This window comes from Corvus kubaryi, unplaced genomic scaffold, assembly GCF_017639235.1.
Source record: "Corvus kubaryi isolate FWS band 111438036 unplaced genomic scaffold, C.kubaryi_AGA036_p1.0 137, whole genome shotgun sequence".
NCBI lineage: Eukaryota > Metazoa > Chordata > Aves > Passeriformes > Corvidae > Corvus > Corvus kubaryi.
In genome coordinates, this window is record NW_024580671.1 from 28263403 (window position 1) to 28286835 (window position 23433).

At 42.6% G+C, this 23433-nt stretch overlaps 1 protein-coding gene across 5 annotated transcripts in view; it reads left to right on the top strand.

Moving 5' to 3' along the window:
• The window catches only part of CELSR1 (cadherin EGF LAG seven-pass G-type receptor 1), a 168411-nt gene that overhangs the window by 79287 nt on the left and 65691 nt on the right, over nt 1-23433 (top strand). For all 5 annotated transcript variants that reach the window (XM_042018283.1, XM_042018284.1, XM_042018280.1 and 2 more), the window contains exons 3-5: nt 9573-9795; nt 14221-14336; nt 16973-17061. In XM_042018283.1, coding sequence (XP_041874217.1) covers nt 9573-9795; nt 14221-14336; nt 16973-17061 — 428 coding nt within the window. The remainder of the gene's footprint in view (nt 1-9572; nt 9796-14220; nt 14337-16972; nt 17062-23433) is intronic.

The window sequence follows — 23433 nt, forward strand, 5'->3', positions numbered from 1 at the left end:
GGCCAAAACAGCCTGTGGAACAGCAGCCTTGTGGAGTTAATGGTGCCGGTGGTGGCATTTGGTGCCCAGGAAAAATTGCAGCTCTGTGGGATGAAATAATCTTTTTTGTCATCTGAGCAGAAGCACAATGAGTCTGTCCCCTTCTTCTGTCTCACTGCTGCCCATGGAAGGAGGTGAGGACTAGGCCTGGCAGCTGGTTCCCATGCTGAAGTGCCTGCAGGTGTGCAGAGAAGCAAATATGGATCAGCCTGCAAAGTTGTCCCAAAGGGAATCTGTCCTGCCAGCCATGGGGGCTGCTCCAGCCTTCGGTTCCCCCCATGTGCCCCGCCTCAAGTAACACTCCTGGAGGGGAATCAAGGGGCATAGAGAGCCAAGAAAATAAAATATAATATCAGATGCATATGTAGTAAGGGTAGAGGGTGATTGTGCCTCTTAAAAATAAATGGAGGGAGGAATATTCCTCTGTAAATGAATGTGTTATGCAAAGGGATGCTTTATTCTTACACCTCCAGCTTCTTCACTGGTTTTAAGGTGGGATTTTTAGGAAGAGATTTATTCCAAGTAAGACAATGCAAATTGCAGACACAATGGCATAATCTAGTTTGAGTTTTATCTTTGACATCTATAATAATGTCATCCCCCTGATAATACATCCAGAGATAAAGCTTAGGCTTTTATTGAAAGGCACTGCTTCATCACCGTATCTTACACCAAATCACTGCAATTTTATTATGATGAATTGTCTTACATGTAAACCTGCCAGAGTTCAACATAACTGGAAATTTTTGTGCATTTCTTTTTTCTCTTGTGTAGATTTTTACTGTGTTTAGTTCTGTGAGAGAGACAGAACCTAAAAGGTTTCTAAAGCTTTACCTTACAGGTCAAATGCTGAAGGAGGTGACACCTTGCGAGGGCCCTGTACATTACAATAAATGGTTCAATAATTTAGAGAGCTAAGAGACCGTTGTCAAATCAGCCAAGATTAAAGATTAAGACATTAAGAAATTATCCACTGGACCCCATAGGGCAAAATTTGTTGTTAAGTAGGTGTGGCAGGCTAAAGGCTTGGATGCTTAAGGCTTTTTCCAACCAAAACGACCCTGTGATTCTATGGGTTTTTCTCATCCACCACATCTAAAGCATTCCAAAAGAGTGCTTTTCCTCAGCATTTCCTCAGAAGCCTGGGGGTGATTATGTCTGGTGCTATGGGAGCAGGCAGCAGGGGGAAACCAGTCATTGTGTGCACCCCTTCCCACTGGCTCATTGCAGGAGACCAGTGCCCAGGTTTCACACAGAGATGTCTCTTCATGAGTTTGCCATTGGGCATGTGCCCTACCTCTGCAAAACAAGCAGCTGGGACTTTTTTTGGAGGTATTGGCACCAGTCCATGGGCTATAAAATCATGAGTTACCTCTTTTCTTTCCCAGACTATAAGGTGAGCTTCAGAATTTGGTGTTTTCTTAAATGGAGAATATTTTACTGTGGCATCTGGCTCCTTGCTCACCAGGTTGCTTTCAGAAAAAAAAATCACAATACTTCTGATAAATCTTGGTTGGACTACTGCTGCTCACACCATTCTGGCCTCATGACTCAGAAAGGTGAGTTGCCTGGTGTAGATGGAGTGGAAACTTAATGCCTGGGAATTTTTAATCCTCAACAAATACGCAAAGAAGAGACCACAGGTATTCAGTTGTGACTTTTGTCTATGCTCTGTTCTTGCTGGCACTGGTGGAAATTGCTTAGGAAGGTGAGGTCCAGTGATTGTGCAACACTGAGCATATATCATCTTGAGAACATGCTCATAATTTCTGCAATCCACAGACTAATTCATTTCTCCAACAGATGTGCCCCAAATATCACTAATCCTCCTCAGTATTGTTTCTTCTCCCTCCCACCTCCCCCAGTTATTCCTTCTCATTTAAATGCAAAAACACAAAACAACCCAAATCATCAATCCATCCATCCCTCTCTGCGGGGTGTCTTTTGTTTTGCTTTGTTTTGTGACCAAGGAAGGGGAGGAGTTGAGGGAAAATGGATCATCTTTGCTCAGGCTGGTGGTGCTCCAGGATCCTGGGCCTGGTTTGGGGCTCTCAAAGGGCCAGGCACTGTTTCAGTGGCTGCTCTGCGTGTGCATTGCATCAGCAGGCACAGCCTGAAGCAGCTTGAGAGATGGAGACCTGCTTTTGCTGCCTTTGCTTTTGTAAAATACAGTTTAGCTTGGTTTCCAGTGGGGAAGGATCAGCAGGTAGGACAGAGTTCTGGCCTTTCCCTTGCCTGTTGGGCCCATGGGACACTTTCATGGTGGTCTTCCTCCTCCCAGAAGCTTGCAGGACTTCAGAGCAGCCAGGGTGCAGATGCTTTCCTTGAGGACCCTGGTGGGAAGAGGAACTCTGAAGGTTCAAGTAGCATCATCCTGTTGAAGTGTGAGGGGGAATGGGAGCTCCCTCAGAACAGACAATTTTGGTTGTACATTTTGGGCTGGAATTTTACTGCCAAGAACTCTTAGATGCCTTAGGCCAGCAGATGACACCCACAGCTTCAGAGGCAAATAAAAGAGAATAAAAAGTTTCTCACATCCGTTATTTTAAAGCATCTCATGGTTAAAAATCTTGTGACCCTTATTTAGCTGAGTCATGATTTTTGAAAATCTGAATTGTGAGTTATCAGGGATGCCTAGGGAGAACTTTATGGAAGAAGCACAGGGAAGGGAGAAGGGTGATGGTAAAGGAGAGGTATAAGATATATCTATATATATGTATATGTATCCAAAAGAGCAGTGCTAATTCTGCACACTTCCTTCCCACCAGCTCAGAGCTTAGTGCTTATGCCCACGGAAAAACTAAAGTAGATCCAGAGATAAAAGGGTGATTTCCGGAGTATCTTATTATAGAATCACTTCTACCTATCACTTCAGAGAACTGCTTGGCAAGCTATATACGTAGTGTGAGAGGAATGTTACTTTGCTTAGTGTTATAAAGTCAGGTTACTCTCCTGCAAATACATGTTATTAAATCTGGAATGGTGAGCAACTGAAATTCTGCAGGACAGCTGTCACTGCAAGTCAGCAGTGTGAATGTGTATGTGTGGAGTATGTCTGTAGAGGTATTTATGTATTATTTTACTTCAACCTGTTTCTCATAATATGCCTTTATAAGGCAGAAAGCAGCAAAGGAAGCAGAAAGCAAAAGAAAGGAGAGAAACTCTAAAATAGACCTTAAGCTGGTGTTTCTCCCTATAAGAGGATTTGGGATAATTTAAATTAACCTAAATCAGTCCCAGTGCTAAAAATGTAAACAAATGAGTGAAAGGAAAGACCAAAATGTATTTTCAAGTTTAAAGGTTTAGTAGCAGTGTAATTTAGAAACCTCACAAAGTCATGACCATCAGTGTCAATACTATTGAGTCTGCATGGCCTCTCTGAAGTGGCTGTAGGGGTTTGGCCCTTGATTTCTAACAAACCCAGATTTTACATCTGTTATTCAAATAACACTTCTGAGTCAAATGTAAAATGGTACATGAATTTAGTTGTCCCCTAATTAATCTCAGTCACTAGTACACCAGTGGCTTCTAACTTCTATTTGATCCAGCTTCCCCATCATTCAGAATGAGTTGGCTAGTGTTTCTGTTTGTCTCACATTTCATTGGTAATTGGCATTTGCTGTCAATTTGCTGGGAGGTAAGGCTGATGTCCCACGAGGTTCTGAGGGTGGACTTATGCACCACAGAGCCATTGAAGTCATTAATTTTCCTTTATGGGCAAAATCCAATGCTAATTTTTATTATTTGACTTGCACCTATGGTTTAGGCAAATTTTCCTGCAGTATATCCATGTGCAATCAGTGGAGAGAGGTGGGTATCTACTGGAGATGTTGAGCCAGTTCACTTAAGGCAAGCATTGAGCCACTAGACTCACATGTGAGCCATCTAAAATGGCTTAAAGCTGTATTTCCATAACAGTTAAACCTTTCTCAGACCATTCCTTCATTCTTATTCCTGGGTGCATGGTCCTGCCTCCTTCCCACGTGCTTGCTGTGCTATTCATCCCATCAATCCTAGGAGGGACTTAATCGGAAGATCACTAACCCTTCAATAAAGAAATGAATGGTGTTTTGCCATCTTAGCTCTACAAAATCAGTCAACTGCAGGATTACATGAATGCCTGCACAAGGGAGGGGGAGGAAACTGCGGCGTGCTTGGGGAAAGGAGGGGACTATGGTAACTCCCACTCAGTCTGAACTGCGGTGAAACCACCCCTAAAGCGCTGGATCCCAACCTCTTTATCTCTTGTTCCAGTAGAGATTTCCAAGTAGGTTCTGCAGCTAATTTGTTTTTAACAACCTTCTTATTACTTAGGGCACTGATTGCTTTGGTGCCAATTGTCGTGTAAGGTTAGTAGTGCTTTTGTTACTAGAGGAAAAGGAGGATTGATTTCCCATAATGTGCAAGATAGCAAATACGTTTTTAATGATAGCTGGTTCTTTATTAGGGCAAAGGGTCAATGGGAATTGTTTGAAGAATTTAGTTGTTCTATTTCTTGTTGTTTCTCCTTTTGCCTTATTTCTTATGTATTCTCCTTTCCAGTTTAAAGTATACCATTTTAGGTGGGCTGCTCAAATCAGCTTCTCAAAATGATTTTTATTCTGGTAATGCAACTATAAACATAGAGAAGATTAATATGTGTCTAGAACAAGTGGCAGGATGAGGAGAGGGGAAAAGAATCAGTTCAAGTCAAACAGTCACAGACAGTGAGTGAAAAACTAACATGCCCAGGGAAACTGAAGAAAAAAAAAAAAGAGTATCAATGCAGATCTGCTGCTTCCTGTAAATATATATTTAATGTAGTGTTTCAGTTGAAAACAATCAGAGAATAGTAGAAAATTTTGAGGACTAGTCCCTAAACTGGTATATTGGGGAAACACACTGCAGTAAACTGATGTGAAGAGGAATTCTCTATGTAGTTGGATGCCATTATGTTGCTTCCAGAAAGCTTTTAAACATTATACAATGTTGTTGTTATGTCAAACAACTCATCAGCAAAACCACAGATTTCTGCGAAGACCAGCTCATTGATGGGCACCAGTGTGCTACTTGAAACCCACAATGTTAGCTCAGAAGGCATTTGCAACTGGGATATTATTGTCTCAGTTTTAAGACAGCTTATTATTATTTCTTTTCACTTTTTTCATCAGCATTTATTGTTTATTAGTTAAACTTTCATTACTTTATTTGGAATAGGTCAGAGGAAGACCAAATCTAACGAGCCTTTGTCTTTGCCTGTTCTTGTTATTTTGCACCTGATATTGTGGTGTCCTCACTTACATAAACTTAGCAACAGAAATTTTATGATTAACATCTTTGTAGCATTAGTCCTAAAATTAAAGAGGGATATGTATTAAAGACAGGATGTTTGTGAATAGGATGCAGTGTCAAAAGCAACTATGACGTTTTGATCTCAAGGGCTTTAAAAATGGGAAGCACAACATAAAGGGCTGCAGAAAATCCACAGGACTCATCTTTAAGAGTCATCAATATTAATTGGGAGCCTATAAGATCAGCTACTGTCATGTCACAGTAAATTGATTTCTGGCAAGGGCCAGAATTTTTTCAAAGCCCAGGAATCTGCCAGCAGATAACAGGCAGCCACAGCCCATGTTATCTGACAGTGCATGCTTTAGCTTTAGCAGCTGGAGGAGCTGATCTTCACATCCCCTGCTTGGATTTCACAGAGCTGTGATGTGTAACTAGTTTGTTCAGTGATTCCTAAAATGCAATGTGAAAAATAAAATCATATTAGTTAAGGAAGTGCTGTGAGGAGCAAAGAAGAGTTTCACGGGCTGGGTGAGTGGCTGAGCCATGTTGCCATCGCCAACATCACAGACCGACCCCAGGCTTTGTGTGACAGCTATTTGGGCTGTGCTTTTATCACCCCAGCCCCTCCAGACCCTCACTGCACAGCAGCTCTCCCTCTTCCGTACTATTTTTTCCTACCAGACTGTAAGGCCTCCCTTCTGACAGCGCATCCCAGCCCTCCGACCTTCAGCTGCAAGCAGGCACACAGGCGCTTTTCATTCCCGAAGGCTGGCGCATGCAGCTCCCTTCCTTTTCTGCTGCTCAAGTAGCTCTTCCCTTAGGGCCTTCTGACTCCAGCTCCAGCCAGCAGCCAGCTCTTCCTTCAAGTCCATGCAGGCTTCGGTTCAAATTCTGAGGATGGTTTTTAAGCTGTGCCTCACAGCTCCTGCAGGGGAGAGCTGTGGGACAGCGATGTGTCCAAGGGGAGGTGGCTGCCCTTGGATGTGTCCAAGGGGAGGTGGCTGCCCTTGGAAGTGACAAACCCAAGAGTGACACAAAGGTGCCTTCTGCTGCCAGTCCTGATCAAAGCAGTGCTTTGAATTCTTGCTCAGGTGGCTACTCCATAAAGGCAAAAATGTTTTGTTTCTAAATAATTCCAGGCACTTTTGGAAAAAATTATAATTAAGGTTTTTAAGTGCATAAAACAAAAGGTTTTTTGGTAACCTTTGTACCTCGAATCACAGTAACACCTTGGATTTGCAGTTGAGATTTCAAAACCACTATTTTAATATATTTTGGTAAATACACAAAATATGAAAATTCAACATCAAAGAATATGCATCAAATGCAGCTCTCATTTAGATTACAGACTTAAGAGAATTCAGAATAATTTTAGTAACTGGGACATCAATGATGCTACAGCTGAATGAATATAGGACAAAGAATCTTGAGGTATATTCTTTTAATTTACTCCTTTAGACATCATAATGAAAAGAAATAATAAACACAATTCAATAGAACTTTTCTGTAAGCTTTCCTTTGTCTTAAATAGTTTAATGGCTTGTATAAGTACAGGTATCTAAATAAATGGTCTGTACATTCTTGTTATATCACAGAATTCATACAGAGCCATCAATGACTTCCAGCTTAGGCTTTTGTATTTCACCTCTGTATCGCCATGGCATTTCCTCAGCATGCTGCAATGCCAGGAATCTCTCCTTTTAGCTCACCCTTTCTCTCTCTGTGTATTCAAGCCTGCGTGTTATTTGCTTTTCCAAAATACATCATTCTGTTCCCAGAAAGCCTTGATGAGAGTCTCTCTCTGAGTCAGAGGCTTATTTCACAAAATATCCTACAATTTTTTTTAAAGCAACAAGCCTGTGTTTTGTCTTTCTATAGGAATTTTGTTTTTCCATTTTTTTGAGTGTTTTGGTACACAAGATATGTGTATAAGGGCTGTGCTTATGTAGTGAATCATCAACAAGTGCTTGCTGTAATGTCCTCCTAAAACATCTGATGCGTGTGTGCACTGTGTATGACATATCCTATATACCAGGGGAATTTCCTGTCTTGGATGATATGTATCATTTTTTCCAAAGGAAACACGCTGTAGAGCATTTAAAAGTATTAAGGAAAGTGTATTCACATAATCTTGCCTGATACGTAGAGCTGATAAATGGAAACAGGAAGATACTTATCAAGTGATTTTCACAGCATTCACTTACTATGTTAAAGTGAGAATGTAGGAACATCAGTGCTGAAGTGGCAAAGCTCTAAGCACAGACTTGGTCTCAAGGCTATATGGGTATAGTTCAGAGTAAGGCACAGAGCAGGTCGATCCTCCAGAGCTGAGCCCACCTGGATGGGGAGTGCATTTGCCTGGCTCCTGATCATAGCAGTCTTGTGTTTGCTCCTGCTTTTTGCCGGCTTAAACCATACCTGTCTGAAAGGCACGTGATGCTGATGTGAGAAGAAAAAGGCAGCAAAGCTGGAGAGCCAAAACCACCAGGCTGCCCACCTCACCTTATCTCAGAGATCACTACCCTTGGGACATTGGCTAAACCAGCTGCAAACCATGTCAGCTTACAGCCTGGCCCAGAAAGGAGGTGCAGATCCTGGTTTGGGTGCAGCAGTACTGCTGGCTGCAGCCTGCCTCCTGGTGTGGGCAGCTTTGGCGTGGGAACCTGTGGGAGCAGGGCTGTGGGGCAGCAAATAGAGCAAAAGTTTCCATTTAAATTTGCCTTTGTTAATGAGTCACTGCCCACAGCTCCTGCTGCTTTTACTTTCCTACAGGAATGTATTTTCATGGTTTTAACTGTGCTTGAATCAATCACAGAATGGTCGGGGTTGGAAGGGGTCTCTGCTATCCAACCCCCTGCTAAAGCAGGTACACCTAGAGCAAGTTATGCAGGATCACATCCAGATGGGTTTTGAATATCTCCAGAGAAGGAGACTCCACAGCCTCTCTGGGCAGCCCATTTCAGTGCGCTGTCACCCTCAAAGGAGACAAGTTTTTCCTCATTCTCAGATGGAACTTCCTACTTTTCAGTCTGTGCCCGTTGCCCCTTCTTGTCCTGTTACTGAGCACCACTGTAAAGAGCCTGTCCCAATGTAATTGTATCACCTGGTGGCGAGTAATAATGCAAGCACTGAGCTGTTAGAAATCTGGTCCTTCAGCTGGCTGTGTTGAGTAGTTTTGCTCTACATTTATTTGTCAGACACAGTTACTTGGTTCAATTCAACTATATGCCTCCTCCAGTTTCTCTGAACAGTTTTACATGTGGGATGTGAACATGCTTTATACCACAGGAAGACACATGTCAAAACACAAATGTTAACTAATTAACTCATACAGAGGGTTTAGCTTTCTGTACAATGATTAATTCAGCAGCTGCTTTTGTCCCAACTGCAGCAGATTTTTTAAAATGAATATCCTCTCTACGTTACTTCTTTTAAATTTGGATTCATTCTCAGATTTTGGGCAAGCACAGGAAAAAAACCCACAGCATATGCACAAAGCAAGACACTGCATTCTTTAGTATTGTATTTCACACACCTTCCTTCATGCTTTGGAGATGAATAAAGATGAAATATTTAGGGGTGAAATACTTTAGCAAGTGGCACACAGAATCTGTAACTTCTGTGGAGAGTTACCAGGCCCTGCTCCAAAGGGTTCAGAAAATGGTCATCACCTGCAGGATGCATTTGTGGGAAAAGGTGGAAGCAATCCATATGTCATCTGTATCCTGCTTATTCTTGCCATAGAAATTTTGGGAGCTTTGTCATGAGCTCATCCATGCCCTGTTGCCACAATGGGCAGCAAAGCCAAATTCCATTCAAGACAAAGTGAAAGCATTTATCTGTTTTACACAATTTCCAACTGTAGTGAAGCACCAAAAATAATTTGCACATATTTTGGTTGACAGGAAATGTGCAGGTTTTTTACCTCCTTCCATCTAGATCTGTCTGTCACCAGCTCTATATTTGTCACCCAGTTTGGAAGCAACCAAGGAATCTGAAAACCAGAGGCCAATGTTGTTGGATATTTGCAAGAGGATTACTCAGCAAATCATATCCCACACTTCCCTGAAAATTCAGACTTGAAGAAGATACAACATCCTTACCCCAACAGTCACAGGCTTGTACCTCGGTTGCTTAGGAGGTCGGGTGTAGAAGTTTGGAAGCAGCTTAACCTGTAGCAGAACCACTTGGGTAGCTGAGTGTCACAGCTTGCTGCTGGGGTGAGGTGTCACCTTCCCTGATGTCTGCTTCTCCCCTTGCAGGAGAGTCCTGTGAGGTGAACGCACGCTCTGGCCGCTGTGCTCCAGGGGTGTGTAAGAATGGAGGAACCTGCGTGAACCTGCTCATCGGGGGCTTCAAGTGCGAGTGCCCCCCAGGCGAGTACGAGCGGCCGTACTGCGAGATGACCACCAGGAGCTTCCCCCCTCAGTCCTTCATCACCTTCAAGGGCCTGCGGCAGCGCTTCCACTTCACTGTCTCCCTCATGTAAGTCCCAGCGGGGAAGGGTTCTGTGGCTGATGGCTTCTTGCTTGAGCTTGGGACTGTTTGTCACATAGTGTTACCCACTGAAGACCTACCCCTGAAGGTCCCTGTGGGGATTTCTGATGGTGACTCCTGCGAGCAGGGCACTGGCATGTTGTTTGAAAGCATTTGGTTTTCTGCCCTTCTGTGGATGTTTCTGAATTGCTGACTCACGACCTTCCCTGTTGTAACTCAGGGTGATGGAGTGGGGAGAAGGGAAACCAGGACCACTCTGGCCACCCATCAGCAGCCTTCAGCCACAGAAGTGCCGGGGTGGATGTTGGGTTTGACACTTCTACTAGGTGGGCCTTTGGCTTCTTGACCTTCAGCCCAGCTTCAGAACCCATCCGTTTGTGCTCCTCATTTGGGAGCACTCTTCCTGTCTCCTGTTTCCCCACCTGTGAGAGGACCTGGGCATGTCAGGCCATGGCTAAGCATAGTCTGGTCCTTCTCAGGTTCTTGCTTTCCAGTGGGCCTCAGCCTTGGGATTGGGACAACCCCATCTGATCCAGCTCCTCGCCTAGCTCCTTCTGGCCTTCATACCCAGGTCCTGCTTCTGGGTCCATCCCAGCTCCCAGGCACAAGTAGTCTTATCCCCATCCCATCTGCCCCATGTTGGGCAGTCTTCTTCTGGGCTGTCACTTTTCCCCTGGGGGTGCTCAAGTAGGCAAGGAAGAGCAATGACAGCAGCTGCAGTCATGGACAAGAGCTCTCCCTTGCCTGGGAAAAACCCCTCCTCTGGAGAAGACTTCCTGGGTCAGACATAGGATTTGCTTGGAGTGGAGCCAGAGCTTCAGGTGCACACATGCCTCTTCTCCAGGGAGGGGGTAGGTTTGCAGCTTTCCCATGGTTTAGCCAGTCAGGATTGACTTTTGGTTTTCCCTCACAGCTAACTGTGAGTAAACAACACAAAATGTGTTAGTCCTGACCCCAAAGAGCAGGGCTGGGGAATTTTTAACAGGTATAACAGCAGCTGCAAGGACAGACCTGTCTGTGTGTCTGTCCAGAGAAAGTGGTCAGGGAGAACACCTTCAGGCTTATGTCCCCTCCAGCACCCAGCCATTACCTGGTGTTTCACATCTGTGCCAGATCACTTTTTTACAGCATGTTTTTTAGTCCTGTCCTTCAGCATAGTTTACTTTCCTGAAATAAGATCCCAGAGGGACTCCCCATGCCTTATGTTCTGTTAATATAAGTAAGTAATGCCCCATCCCTGTAAATGTCCAAGACCAGGCTGGATGGGACTTGGAGCAACCTGGTCTAGCAGAAAATGCCCCTGCCCATGGCAGGGTGGTTGGAACTAGGTGGTCTTTATGGTCTCTTCCAACCCAAACCATTCTATCATTTTATGATTCTATCATTTTATCTTTCATCTGCCTTAATCCCAAAGTCGAAATTTTATGGAATCTTGACATTTTGGTTAAATCAGAAAGCACAGACATGGTTTGCACACAAGCCAAGGCAAGGAAGAATTGTGCCTGTGAAGATTGTTTTAGAGCATTAGGTCTAAGTACACAGAAAAACTGAAGAGCAAAAGACTCTGTTGGATTTCTCAGACCTACAGTGAGAGAGCAAACAAAGGAGCAGTCTGGGCTGGCTGCCAGCATGAATTGCCTGCACTACCCTTGACTTGTCCCCTCAGCCATGAGGTGTCATTTTTCAGGCTTTTGGAAAGAGAGCTTTGACGTTTAGGGTGCTTCAAGTTAAAATGACTCAAATGCTCTGTGTAGGGGTTACTGAGAAATAGCAAAGTACTGTACAAAGGTAGTGCTTACACCAGGGTTTCTTCACCATCTTTAGAACCACAATGGCATATTTAATCATGAGCTAAACACCACTTAGTCCACTCAGTGTGACTATAAGAATTCTAGGCCATCATGAGGTTCATCCCACCCTGTCTGGAATGACGACACATTTAGCTTTTCACACCTGAAGTTCACTTCTATTTACACTAGCTATTTCTTTGGCTTTTATTATCCCTTAGTGGAGGAGGAAAACATTATGTGAGGATCAGCAAGAATTAGCAGTTTGACTGCTAATGATGATGATTTGCCGTTACATATTTTGTGATTTCGGAGCATTCGTAAAATCCCAGGATGTCCAACTTCCCTCGGCCTCAGGTGACTCGTGACCCACACCTAGCAAAGAGCAGGATGTTTGCATTGTCCAGTCTCATAACTAAAATGAGTTTTAAAGTATTTAGGTTATGACCATGCATGTCTTTCTGCTCCCAATATTATGTATCTTCCTTGCTTAATTCCAACACTTACTACTCCTTCACTCCAAGAGACACTGGTACTGGAGAGGTTTTCTTATTGTTTATGCAAAATTCTCTAAAAAAAGAGTCTTCTGTTTCCTATGTCATGAAATTAAACATATCCCTTCTATTAAAGACCAGTATTTTTTCCCCCAGCTAGTGGGTGATAACCAGACAAGTTCAAAAGCAGCAGTGCTTTTAACAATGAGTATGATACAAAAGTTGCTTTTGACTAGTTGCAAAGAATGGAACTGAGCAAAGATAAAGAAATATACAAAATGGCTTAATAATGTAATAGTTTAATAAATAATGGTTTCATACTTAAAATTATAGTAAGAAATTGTAAGAATATGAGAAAATATATTCAAACAGAACTAAGCTTCCTGTTGTTGCTAATCATGCTAAATCTTCCTGCCCACTGAAGAAGCATCACTAGTATTATTCCTATTTCCTTTGCTCATATATATTGTGGATAAATGTGATCAAAATATTTGGATAAAGCAGTTATCCATGAAAAAATAGTATTGGGAAATGTTTTACATATTTTTTTGTCCTTTGGATGAAATGTTTCATGGTGAAAAGTGAAAACTAAACCATTTTTTGATAGTATTGATATATTTCAATGGTATTGTAATTAATTTAGTTTGCCTTTTACTTGTATAATATTATGATAAACAAAGCTAGAAATAAATATGTATTTCAAAACTGATTAAAAGTAATCCAAATATTAATTAATATTTTGATGGAGTATAATACATATTCTTTGAAATTTGTATTTTACGGGTAATATCAAATTTGTGATTTCTTTTTTTTGAACCAGAACAATTCATAATCCTTCAAAAACATTAAAAAATATATTAATAAAATTTCCCATTTCCATGTAGCTCAAATTCTGAAATGTCTTTACTCACTGTGATCCACAACATACATATATCTAACAAACAACTTCTGGTAAAAAATATTATTTGTCTTTGAAACTTTTTCTTTCAAATACCAACCCTGGTATTCTAAAATACTGCTTCATTCGCATTCTCTGAATGTGGGTTTTGTTGCATCACATGAGAGTTTTGCTATTAGACAAGATAGGACAGGCACAAGAGTCACTTCTTATTGTGTGTGGAAGACAATTTTCATTAGCTGTGTTCAGCATTTCATTCATTTGTAGGAAAAGTGGGTTCATTTAAATCAGGCATATTTCCTGAAGTTCAAAATACAAAATCAGACTAAACTGCCATTGGGAAACATAAGAAATTCCCATGGTTTCTCTCTTTTTCTCTCTTTATCTAATATTAATCTTTGTAAAAATGTTAATGTAAAGTGTAGTAATTTTTTTTTGCATTTCTGAGTAGATGAAAGCTGTGTGCAACTCTCCAGAGATAAGAGAATTAAATTAAAAATTATAAAATACTCACAACAAGCAGAAATTTGAAAAAAATGTTCTGTGCTGACAAAAAAAGAGAACAAGCCTTTTTTAAAAGTGGGGTTGCCCCTTTTTCTGGTAGAAAGATACATCCCATATTAGTAGCACAACAAAAATAAAACCAAAATGCACCTATTGGTGCTGATTTAGTGAAATCATTTAAGTGTTTATTTTCCTTCCTCCAATTGACTGACCTGTTGATTGACTAACCCTGATTTTCTACATGGCGTTATTAAAGTAACACTTATTCTTCTTTCCCCTGACCTCCCCATCAGGCTTTTTTAATCAGTTGATGACTGTCCTAGGACCCTGTAGCATTTAGACAGCAAGCAGGCAGCAAGGATCCCCCCTTTGATGTGAAAATGCTTTCTAGCTGTCAGACTGTTTGCAGAGCACAGGAAGTGCTACTGTTTGGCAAGTGTCAGATACTGCTGTTGCATCTTGTGTCTGCCTAATTTTAGCCCTCCTGAGGGTCAGCAGACCTCTGCAGGGTAGATTTCTGTAATTCCCATCTGCTTGCCTTGTTGATTGTGAAAGAGTAGATTTATCCTGTGGCTGACTCCTCAGTTTTACAATTTTCTGTCTGAAGATTGATTCAAAGGCTTGTTCTTCTGCTAAACACAATGCCATCTTTCTTCTGGGTGACTTGACCATCAGTTTTCAATCCATAAGCTGTTATAGCAGAAACTAACTCCATGTCTCTGTGTTCTAGGTTTGCAACCAGGGAGAGGAATGCTCTCCTCCTCTACAATGGGCGTTTCAACGAGAAGCACGATTTCATTGCCCTGGAGATCATTGAGGAGCAGATCCAGCTCACCTTCTCTGCAGGTGAGGTCCCATCTGAGTTGAGCGTTTCTGCTACAGGTCAGAAGATCCTCTCAAGCTGTTTGGAAATGCACTTCAGTGATTTTATAGGGCTATTTGCTGCCTCATTAATTTACTGGCTGACATTGCACAGTACACAACTGATGCCGGGTGTACTCTAGATTGTAGCGGTTTGTGGTGATTACACTCACGGTCGTAGGCAGGAGCTTGTCAACATATCAGTTATAAAAGCCAGAGTTTATGACTACTATAAAAGATTGGGGCTAGCCTGAATGTTGGCCCCCAAGCCAGTGTTTGCTTAAATGAGACTTCTCTTTATCACACTGTGATAAGTGTTGTGTGTTTATGCATTTTTACACTACACCATCAGAGGAACATAGGTGCATAAATGTTATCTAAATAATCCATGCAAGCCAAAGGAAAAGCTAGCAGAAGTGAAAACTGCCTGTCATTCATTAGGGATTGAGGAGGAGCAGTGCTGTCTCTAGAATGCATTTCTGCACTGGAGAAGCATCTCCTCTTAGAAGAAGCCATAAACAGCAACAAATTTAGGAGAGCTTAGCTGCCCACTCATTGCTACAGTAGGCCAGGAAACAAGTGGCGGCTTTGGCATTTGCTTGCTTTCTGCACTAGGACTAAGCCAGTGTCTTCTGGAGCTTGCAGGAGAAGAGAGAGGAGGGCTGACAGGCAAAGTTCAAGCAGTACATATCCCCAGAAGCAGATCTGTGCTTTCAGTGGCAAGGCTTTGGTGACTAAACGAAATCTCAGTAGTGCAGACAACCTCTGGTTGTCTCAGGTTTAAGGTATTTTTCCATTGAGACAAAGACAAATATCTGGGGAAGGCTGTTGTCCTGTAAGTCACGTGGAGTTATGTGTAGGTCAAGCGAGATGTTTATGCCTCTGTATTGGGCACGCAATTCAGGAGCTAATCCCGCTATTTCCCGTTATCCATATTCAGGATAGACATTGGAGTTCAAGTCACCTCCTGTTTTATTTTTGTGGAGAGTGAGACATTGCAAGCAGTAAAGCCATAGAAGCAGAAGCACAGCCCACGTTGGTGTTGCACACTCATCACCAGTGATGGCTGCTGCCCTCAGACCCCATGGTAAATCCTGTGTGACCCCACTGATTTACCAGCGATGCTTAAGTGAATATCTGGGCCCTTTGGGTTGAAGAGATCCGGTTACATTTCCCCTTTATTACCTCAAAGTTGTCTAAATTAGATTTTAAGGCAGGTTTCTGAATGGATTAGTGTAATGAAATAGTGTGCTGCAGAGAGATGTGCTTTCTTCTGTAGCTCTGCTCCGCCTGTCTAAACTTGAACCAAATTGCTTGGAAGGTACCCTGAGGATGAATGGGAAAAAAATAAATTCTGCTTGCACTTGTATGCATTTGAATGTGAAAGAACTCCTTTAAGATACATGAAACTAAATTTAGATTTGCACTGCTGCACCTGAGAGCAGGTCTGGTCCTGCATATTACAAATGGTATTTTCTTTGGAAGGAGAATGGTTTATGTTTTATAGTTTTAAGTGGCTTTTAACGAACAGTACAAGTTTTGGACACCTGATCTCACTTTATTACCTGTCGCAACAACTTTTTCACAGAAAGCAAAGCAAAAAGATTGCAGAACAATGATCTTTCTTTTTCAGACACTTGATAGCTGAGTAAAAAGCCCAGTTATTAGCACAGATTTTATCACTATATGATAAAAACCATCACAGCAGGATGTCATACATGCTAAGCTGAAATATGTACTGTTTAAATAACAGAAATATGAGGGATGAGAGTTAAAGGAGAGTAGGGGACACAAGAATAATGTTTCACTTAGGTATTTGTTGCAGATAGAGAGTTGAAAGTACATTTTAAGCTCAACAATACTATGAGCTTTGTTAGCTTACAGGGGGGAGTTACTTTTCCTGTGGTTTATTATGTAGAATTTTCCAACTGTTAAAAAAAAAAAAGGCAAAAGCGAGCAATCCCTTCTCTGTGCCAGGCCTGTTATGTACTTTCAACATGAATGTTTATTTTGCTGCTACCTCGAAACAGATATGCCTGGTTACTGAGCTGGTTCTGCTGACTCAGTCCTGGCTTAAAAGCTTCAGCTTTCCAATTGCAATGGCAACGTCTTGCTTTCAAATTTAAATACCTAAAGGCTGCCAATAATTTCATTAATCACTGGTAAAATTTTGCTGGGCCCAAGGTTACCATGGGTACTTTTGGATTTTGCTTTCTCAGCTCTAACAGGGAGTAGGCTTCCCTTCCCTGGCAAAATATCCCATCACAATAGTCATCATAGTAAAAAAACCTCAAAGGGTGCTTTTGGCAGAAATGCAGGGAAATTCATGTACATTTCTCCCTCAGCTGATCACTTCAGCAACAGCTGTATCTACCTAATGCATCTGTTACCATGCTTTACAGAAACATGATAAAAAATAACATAATTCACCCAAATGCACAAGAAGCTGGTTTTTGTGCACCAGAGTAACTCCATGAAACTGGGGTTATTTATTGTCTTGCAGGACAAAACCCAAATTCCCCCCTGATGAAGCAAGGTAGTTGCATGTGTGCCCAATGAGAGTCTCTCTGTGTTTCTTGCAGTGATGGTGACTTATTTTTCCCTTCCCCCTGTTTTTGCAGGAGAGACAACCACTACAGTGGCGCCGTTCATTGCGGGAGGGGTCAGCGATGGGCAGTGGCACTCGGTTCAGGTGCAGTACTACAATAAGGTAAGACTGACTGTGTTGGTGATAACCCTACTATTTATACAGCAACAGAGGTGTGGGTCATCTAGCTCTGACCTGACATATGCAGGTGACCTGAATTTTATTTATTTAACCAGGCACATTGGTATAGCTCTGCACAAATGGTACTAGTCTTGCTAACCTTGCCTGGGACAAATATTCTCTCATAGGGCTTTTGAGTTTTGACCCAGGAAGGCAAAATCAGACGTAGTACATCAGGTACTTGGAACTCTTTTAATTTTCAGTTTTTTAAACTGTTACAAGTGTCAGTGTATCTAAACCAACTGATTCACTTGTATCTTGTTAAGGAGTTGTGCTATGGAGGAGCCTTCAGTGTAATAACAGCCAACTATTAGTGTAGAATTTTCTGAAACAAAGAAAATTCTTCCCTATAGCTGTATTTTCTTGTGTCAAATGACAAGTTTAGCTTGCACTAGCTTCTCTGGTTTGGAAAATATGATTATTAAATGGTTCACACCTATCAGTAGTAAAGCACTGTCTTACTCAGTAATTTTTTGTCTGCTTTATAAAAAGATACACAAGAGAAATGCAAAAGATATCACTGAATGCTGTCCATGTCACTCAGAGGTGGACTCTGGGGTCCCTGTCCCTCAGCTGCACCCTTGGTCACTGTCACTTGGTCATGGGGTCAGTCTGACTGAATTAAAAGGATTGCAGGCTCTCTGTGCAAAGCAGCCATTTCATGATGAACCAGAAAGTAGGCTTTTAGAGTGTACAGTGTCACTGTTTACAGGTAGATGTCAGAGATCTTCTATAAACCATAACAAAAATTAGAGAATTCATTTAGTGATTAAGAAGCATTGCTTTTAAGTCTGACATGATAGCATTATGGGGGATCACGTAAGGAAATAGAGAAGCATTGTTGGCTGTTAAAAAGGAAACAGGATACTGGTGTAGGAAGCTGAATGGAAGATGAAGGATTAATATGGTCAGCAAGTTCTTTATTTCCCAGTGCTGCATCCTTTCATCACAGTTTGTGTGGCAGTTTGAATGGGAGGATTAAAATTTTATTCTGACTCCTAGATAGGGTCTCCTAGCCTAAGGATATTTTATCAAGGCAATGAAAAGCTTTCTGTTAGTATTTTATATTTTTTAAATAAAATTTTAAAACTTAACTAAGTTTTGTGCTTAAGATACGTTATATACTCTGCTGTCTGGAGCCCAGAGAAATAAAAGTGAAACTTGGTGTGTTGCCATGCATGCATCTGTGGACATGGTGAGGCTCTTGCTCACAATCTGCAGTATGCCCTGTTTCCATGTGTACGTATTTCTTAGAGGATGACTCTAGCAGAGTGAACAGCACTTGCTGAGGCAGTGGAGGGACACTCCAGCTTTCAGGCTCCTGAGCACAGGGAGAGCCGCTGGAGCAACTCTCTGAAGTGCCATTGAGCAGATAAGGGGCCCGAGCAGCAGAAAGACACTCTTTAAAAGGCAAAGAGATCTGACACAGATGTTAAAAATAAACCCCTGCCTCATTTTCAGGGCTTGCTGCAGTTCAAGCAGACTGGTAGGTGAGCCATGTTAGCAGCTGATGTTTTTTCGTTGTTAACATGTGTGTCCTGTCATCATTTTCTTCTTCTGCCCGAGTTTTTTGAAGTGAAATGAGCCAGTCTCCACTGAACAGGAGGAAATTCAGGGCAGAGAGGGAGAGCAGAGGGAAACACCAGGAAACACTGCTGACTTCACTGCCTTTGCCACTTGCATGACATGAAAGTGATGAAAAGCAGGGTCACTGTGTGGAGAGTAGCACCGTGCCCTTTGCTGTCCGTGTGAGAGACCGAGGTCATCACCTTCCCCTTAGCAGTATTTTTTGCAGAATGGTTAAGTTTGGGCTGGAGGGGGCAGCTCACAATATTGAGCAAATGGCACAAGTAGGATATGCTCACCAGTATGTATTCAGCATGCTCTCAGGACTTCCCAGCATGTCTGAGAATTGCATATGATGCACCAGCTCTCCAGTAGTGAAAGAGGGAGTGGGTGCTGCAGGGCAGTGACAGCTGGAGGCAGCTCTGCAGCCCTGCCCGCCGGGCTGCCCCCGCACCCTGCCCCAGGGTTAAGCCCTCGCCTCAGCTGGTATTTGTTTGTAAAGCAGTTTCTTGGCTACTTCATGTTTTAGCAAAGCTAGAAGTTCCTGTGAGTAGGTTGAAAAGACAGATAATTTAGGGATTCGAGTTGTGCCAAGAAAAATGGGATGCTGTGTCTAAACTTGACACAGTTGAGGTGTTTGAACAACAGAGTACCAAAACTCATGAGTTTCCTTAAATTATGCACACATTATTTTGCAGGTACTGCATCCTTCCGCTCTTCCAAAATCCTACTGCAGCGCCAGTTCACCATCTCAAGGCTACACAGCCCCTTTGTTCTGCTCAGACACTGTGCAACCTTTCTGAGCAGGCGGATCTCCCCTGAGCTGTCTCCCTCCCCTCCTCCGTCTCCAGCTCATCATGAGGTTGATCCTCACGTCCGGGCCCTTCTGGACTCTCCTCGTTCCTGTCTGCCTCTGTCTCTTGCTGGCATTTTGCAGCAGCACCCCATCCCTGGTAACAGGGCCATAGGGGCTACCTGCACCAGCATCCCTTTGGGGCTCCTTGCTCCTTTTTCTGTTCTGCTGTTTGCCTGGGGAGCTTCTGGTCTTTGCTCCTTTTTAGACATCTCTTGCCAATGTTGTCCGTGGGAAATGCATAATCATCATCCCAGATATCCATAGAGATCAAATTTATTGATTTGTCTGTCTTGCATTAAAAAACTTCCGCAGCAGCTATTTTCTTAACACACACATCCTCGTGGTGTGCAAAGTCACCCTGCATAAAGCCAGTTTGTTAATAAGCACAGTGAAACAAGAAACAAGTGTAGAAGTGTCTCCTGTAAATTATTTTCTGTACTTAGCTCAGAAGTGATGTGCTTGGTAATATTTATCTTCAGTGTTGTTGAAAAATGATGGTTTAGGATTAACTCCATATCATGAAGGTCCCCTTCCACTTGGGGTCAAACACTGGAGCCTCATCAATAAAAGGTAAGTCCAGAGCAGGCTTTGCTCCACTGTGTTTGCAGAAAGGCGTCAAACCAGCTCTCTGTCAGCTCAAGCATTTGATGCTTTCTTACCAATCCTGGTATGTGCCAGCACTGTAAAACACTGCAGTAAGGAAACAGATTGTATCAGAGGAAGGGAAGCAATGTAGTTTCATTTATTGTGTAGTGATGGAAATGGATGCTCCCTGCATTGGAGGAAACCAGCTGACACACTTGGTTTCAGTGGAAGTGCCTGAGGGAAGCACATGGAACTTGTACTAACTGTTGGCTGTGTATTGAATTTCTGGAAGGGAAGATGCCAAGAGGGAGGAATTAGAAGTTATAAGAGAGCAGAAGTGAACTAGGAGTGTTTTATAACCATTATCTAGTTTCAGTCATGTATTAGGAGTTTGTCAGCTTCCCAGTAGCGAAGTATCAGTTTACCTGTTACTTGCCATTATAGATGTTTGCTGACAGATGGGGGGAGATGGGGAGGAAAGTCACTGCTGACTCTGGTAGCTCAAACACATTACTTAGCAGGGTCCTGGTCTTGCAGCCACTAAACTCAGCAGGAGGTATTGAATTAAGGGTAACCCATGGGTGACCTGCTTTCTCAAGAGGCATATATATTGATAAGAAATTTAGAAGAAATGGAATTTAAAAAATTATTTTGGATGGAAAAGTGGGAGGAGGGGGAAGATTTCAGCCTGACAAATAAAACTGATCAAAAATAGTAGAAAGAGCCTGCTGCTCGTTCACAGGATAGCTGGTGTAAGGGGCAGCAGCAGTGTCAGCTGCCCTACTTGCCTCAGTACTATACTTCCTTTCCACATTATGAGAATATAGTCAGCCTCTGAAGGACAGTGATCCACACTGTTTGACTCTCCTGAACCTGCCAGCATGAGTGACAGTCACCAGGTTTAGCCATGCTGATACTTGTTTGGAATAGAAGCAAACTCGTTTTTGATGGTAGTGATGCTCAATACCAGTGACATCATATGAACTGTCTGGCATTCATTGCATGTACAGGATCGTGTATGATTGTAGGTAGTACTTGGAACAGCAGATTTTACTGAGTCCAGTAGTGAGTGGTGTTTTTAATTAAATGAAAACTTCAAACCACTCTCCCAAACTTGTGATAGAAACACAGTTTTGTTCAGAATTTGAGATATACCATCGAACTTATGTTAATGTTTTACCTGACTCATTACCTCAGGGTAGAATTCATCATTTGGCACAACATAAAAATGTTTTGAGTATGGACATGTTCCTTTAATTATAGAGGGCATGTACCTGTATATTTATATTTATATGCTCTGTATATTATGTCTTACTTATATATATACAACATCAGAGTTGCTTAAGGATGTTACTGCTCTTTAGGCAGAAGGTCCTGCTGCATCTCTTTAAGGGAGCACAGGTTAATTTAACCTCAGTGACAGAAAGCCTAACAGCATATAGAAACAAGCTACCACTGAGTGTCTGATGTGCAGTGCAGTAATTCTGGGGAATAGGATGAACAAAAAAACCCTGAATGACTCACAGAATGACTCACAAAAGTAACAACTTTTGTGTGCTGTTAGACAGTGTATGTGGTGGGATCCACTTTTGTGGTCAAGAGGTGTAAAATGATGGGTGCCTAGGAGAGTGTCTCCACTGTACTGGTGGAGCTTGCAGTCTCCTAGACTGCTATTCAGTACAAATACTACTCTTTTTCCATAATTGGGATGAGGTTTCTTCTCATATCTGATAAACAATAGTAAGCTGCTGTTCTTTCTCTCCCTCCTTGAATGTCTTCGACTGAGGAGTGCCATGGTTTTTGTTTCAGATACTTGGCTGTGTTGGGAGTAGCCCACCCCTTCAGAATGGTTACAGTTAGTAGGGACCTGCTGATTCTCATCCCTATGAGCTTCCCACCCGGCAGAACCCAGACCTGTACTTAGCCTGACAACAACTGCTGGAGAAAACAGGCAAATTCTTCAGTTAGAGATAAACTTGAAAGAAGTGAGGGCTGCTTAGTGTTGCTCTTTGGCGTGTTGTGAATTCAAAGAACAGGAGGTGCATTGCTTTCAGACTCACATATGAATTCAAAAATCTGCCTATGGTAAGTGGTGGTTTCTCTTGAGTTAACTGGCCTTCATCTGGGGCATGCTGCAGCTTGAATATCACCAAAGACTGAGCTAATACTGTAGAGATTTAGCTCTCAGCCCACTCATGCTCTAGAATTTGCCAGTACCTTCCTGTCTTATGGAGGTTTTATCCCTCATCCACTGGCTGAAAGCTGTTTCCAGGTGCCAGAACACCCTGTGTTTCAGTGCCAAGTCCCGCACTGTATTTTATTTTCCATACCTGGGGTGGGTGCCGCAGCTCTCCCCTTGTGCTTGCTCAGCAGGCGAGCGAGTGGGTGGGAAGGCAGCTTTCTCCCTCACCTGTGGGTTCCTTGGCCAAAGCTGCCCCTGAAGGGTTATTTACCCGTGCCCCTACAGCTGTGCTGTAAATAAGCAGAGCTTATTTTTTGAAGTCTGCATCCACAAATCCTCCATACTGTGGATCACTAGTAGTGCCCACAGACTGGCTGTTGATGCCAGGGGTAGTATATATTTGGACAAAACTAACCACCTCCGTATCTGGGACACCTCAGTGACCCCCATTTGTTCATGCCATCTGAGCAGTGGCTCTCCAGCGCTGTTGGACAGTGCTTGTGTGCTTTGCTGTGATCCAGATGAAGCTATGGGCAGCTGAGGGTCTTAAGGATGATATCGATTTGGGACTGCTGCCACCTGAGGTAGACTTGGGATGAAGCTGTTTGCAACAGAGAAACAGATCCTATCTGCACTTGCTCGGGACTCAGGATAAAGTAGAAGGAAGGGTAGGGTCATGGAGGAAAAGTCAGGAAGAAAAAAGCAATCCCAGGTCAGGTCAGGGCTTCATTTGATGCTGTTCCTGTAGCTAGTCAGGCAATATGGTGGTCAGAAAAAGGAATTTCATATGGAAGTTCTGTGAATATAGATGTCTGAAGAGGCATAAATTGAGAGTGTACCCGAAGATAGTATCTGTCAATGCTCTTAATGTTAAAAAAAAACAGAAAGCATCTGCAGATCTATTCTGAACCACCCACCTTCACTCTACGTACACTCATCATCTCCATGTGTGATTTTTGTCATGCCCAATTGTACTGGGTTTGGCTGGGGTAAAGTTAACTTTCTTCACAGTAGCTAATATGGGCTGTGTTTTGTATTTGTGCTGAAAGCAGTGTTGGTAGCGCAGGGATGTCTGAGTTGCTGCTGAGCAGGGCTCACACAGAGTCAGGACCTTTTCTACTCCTCA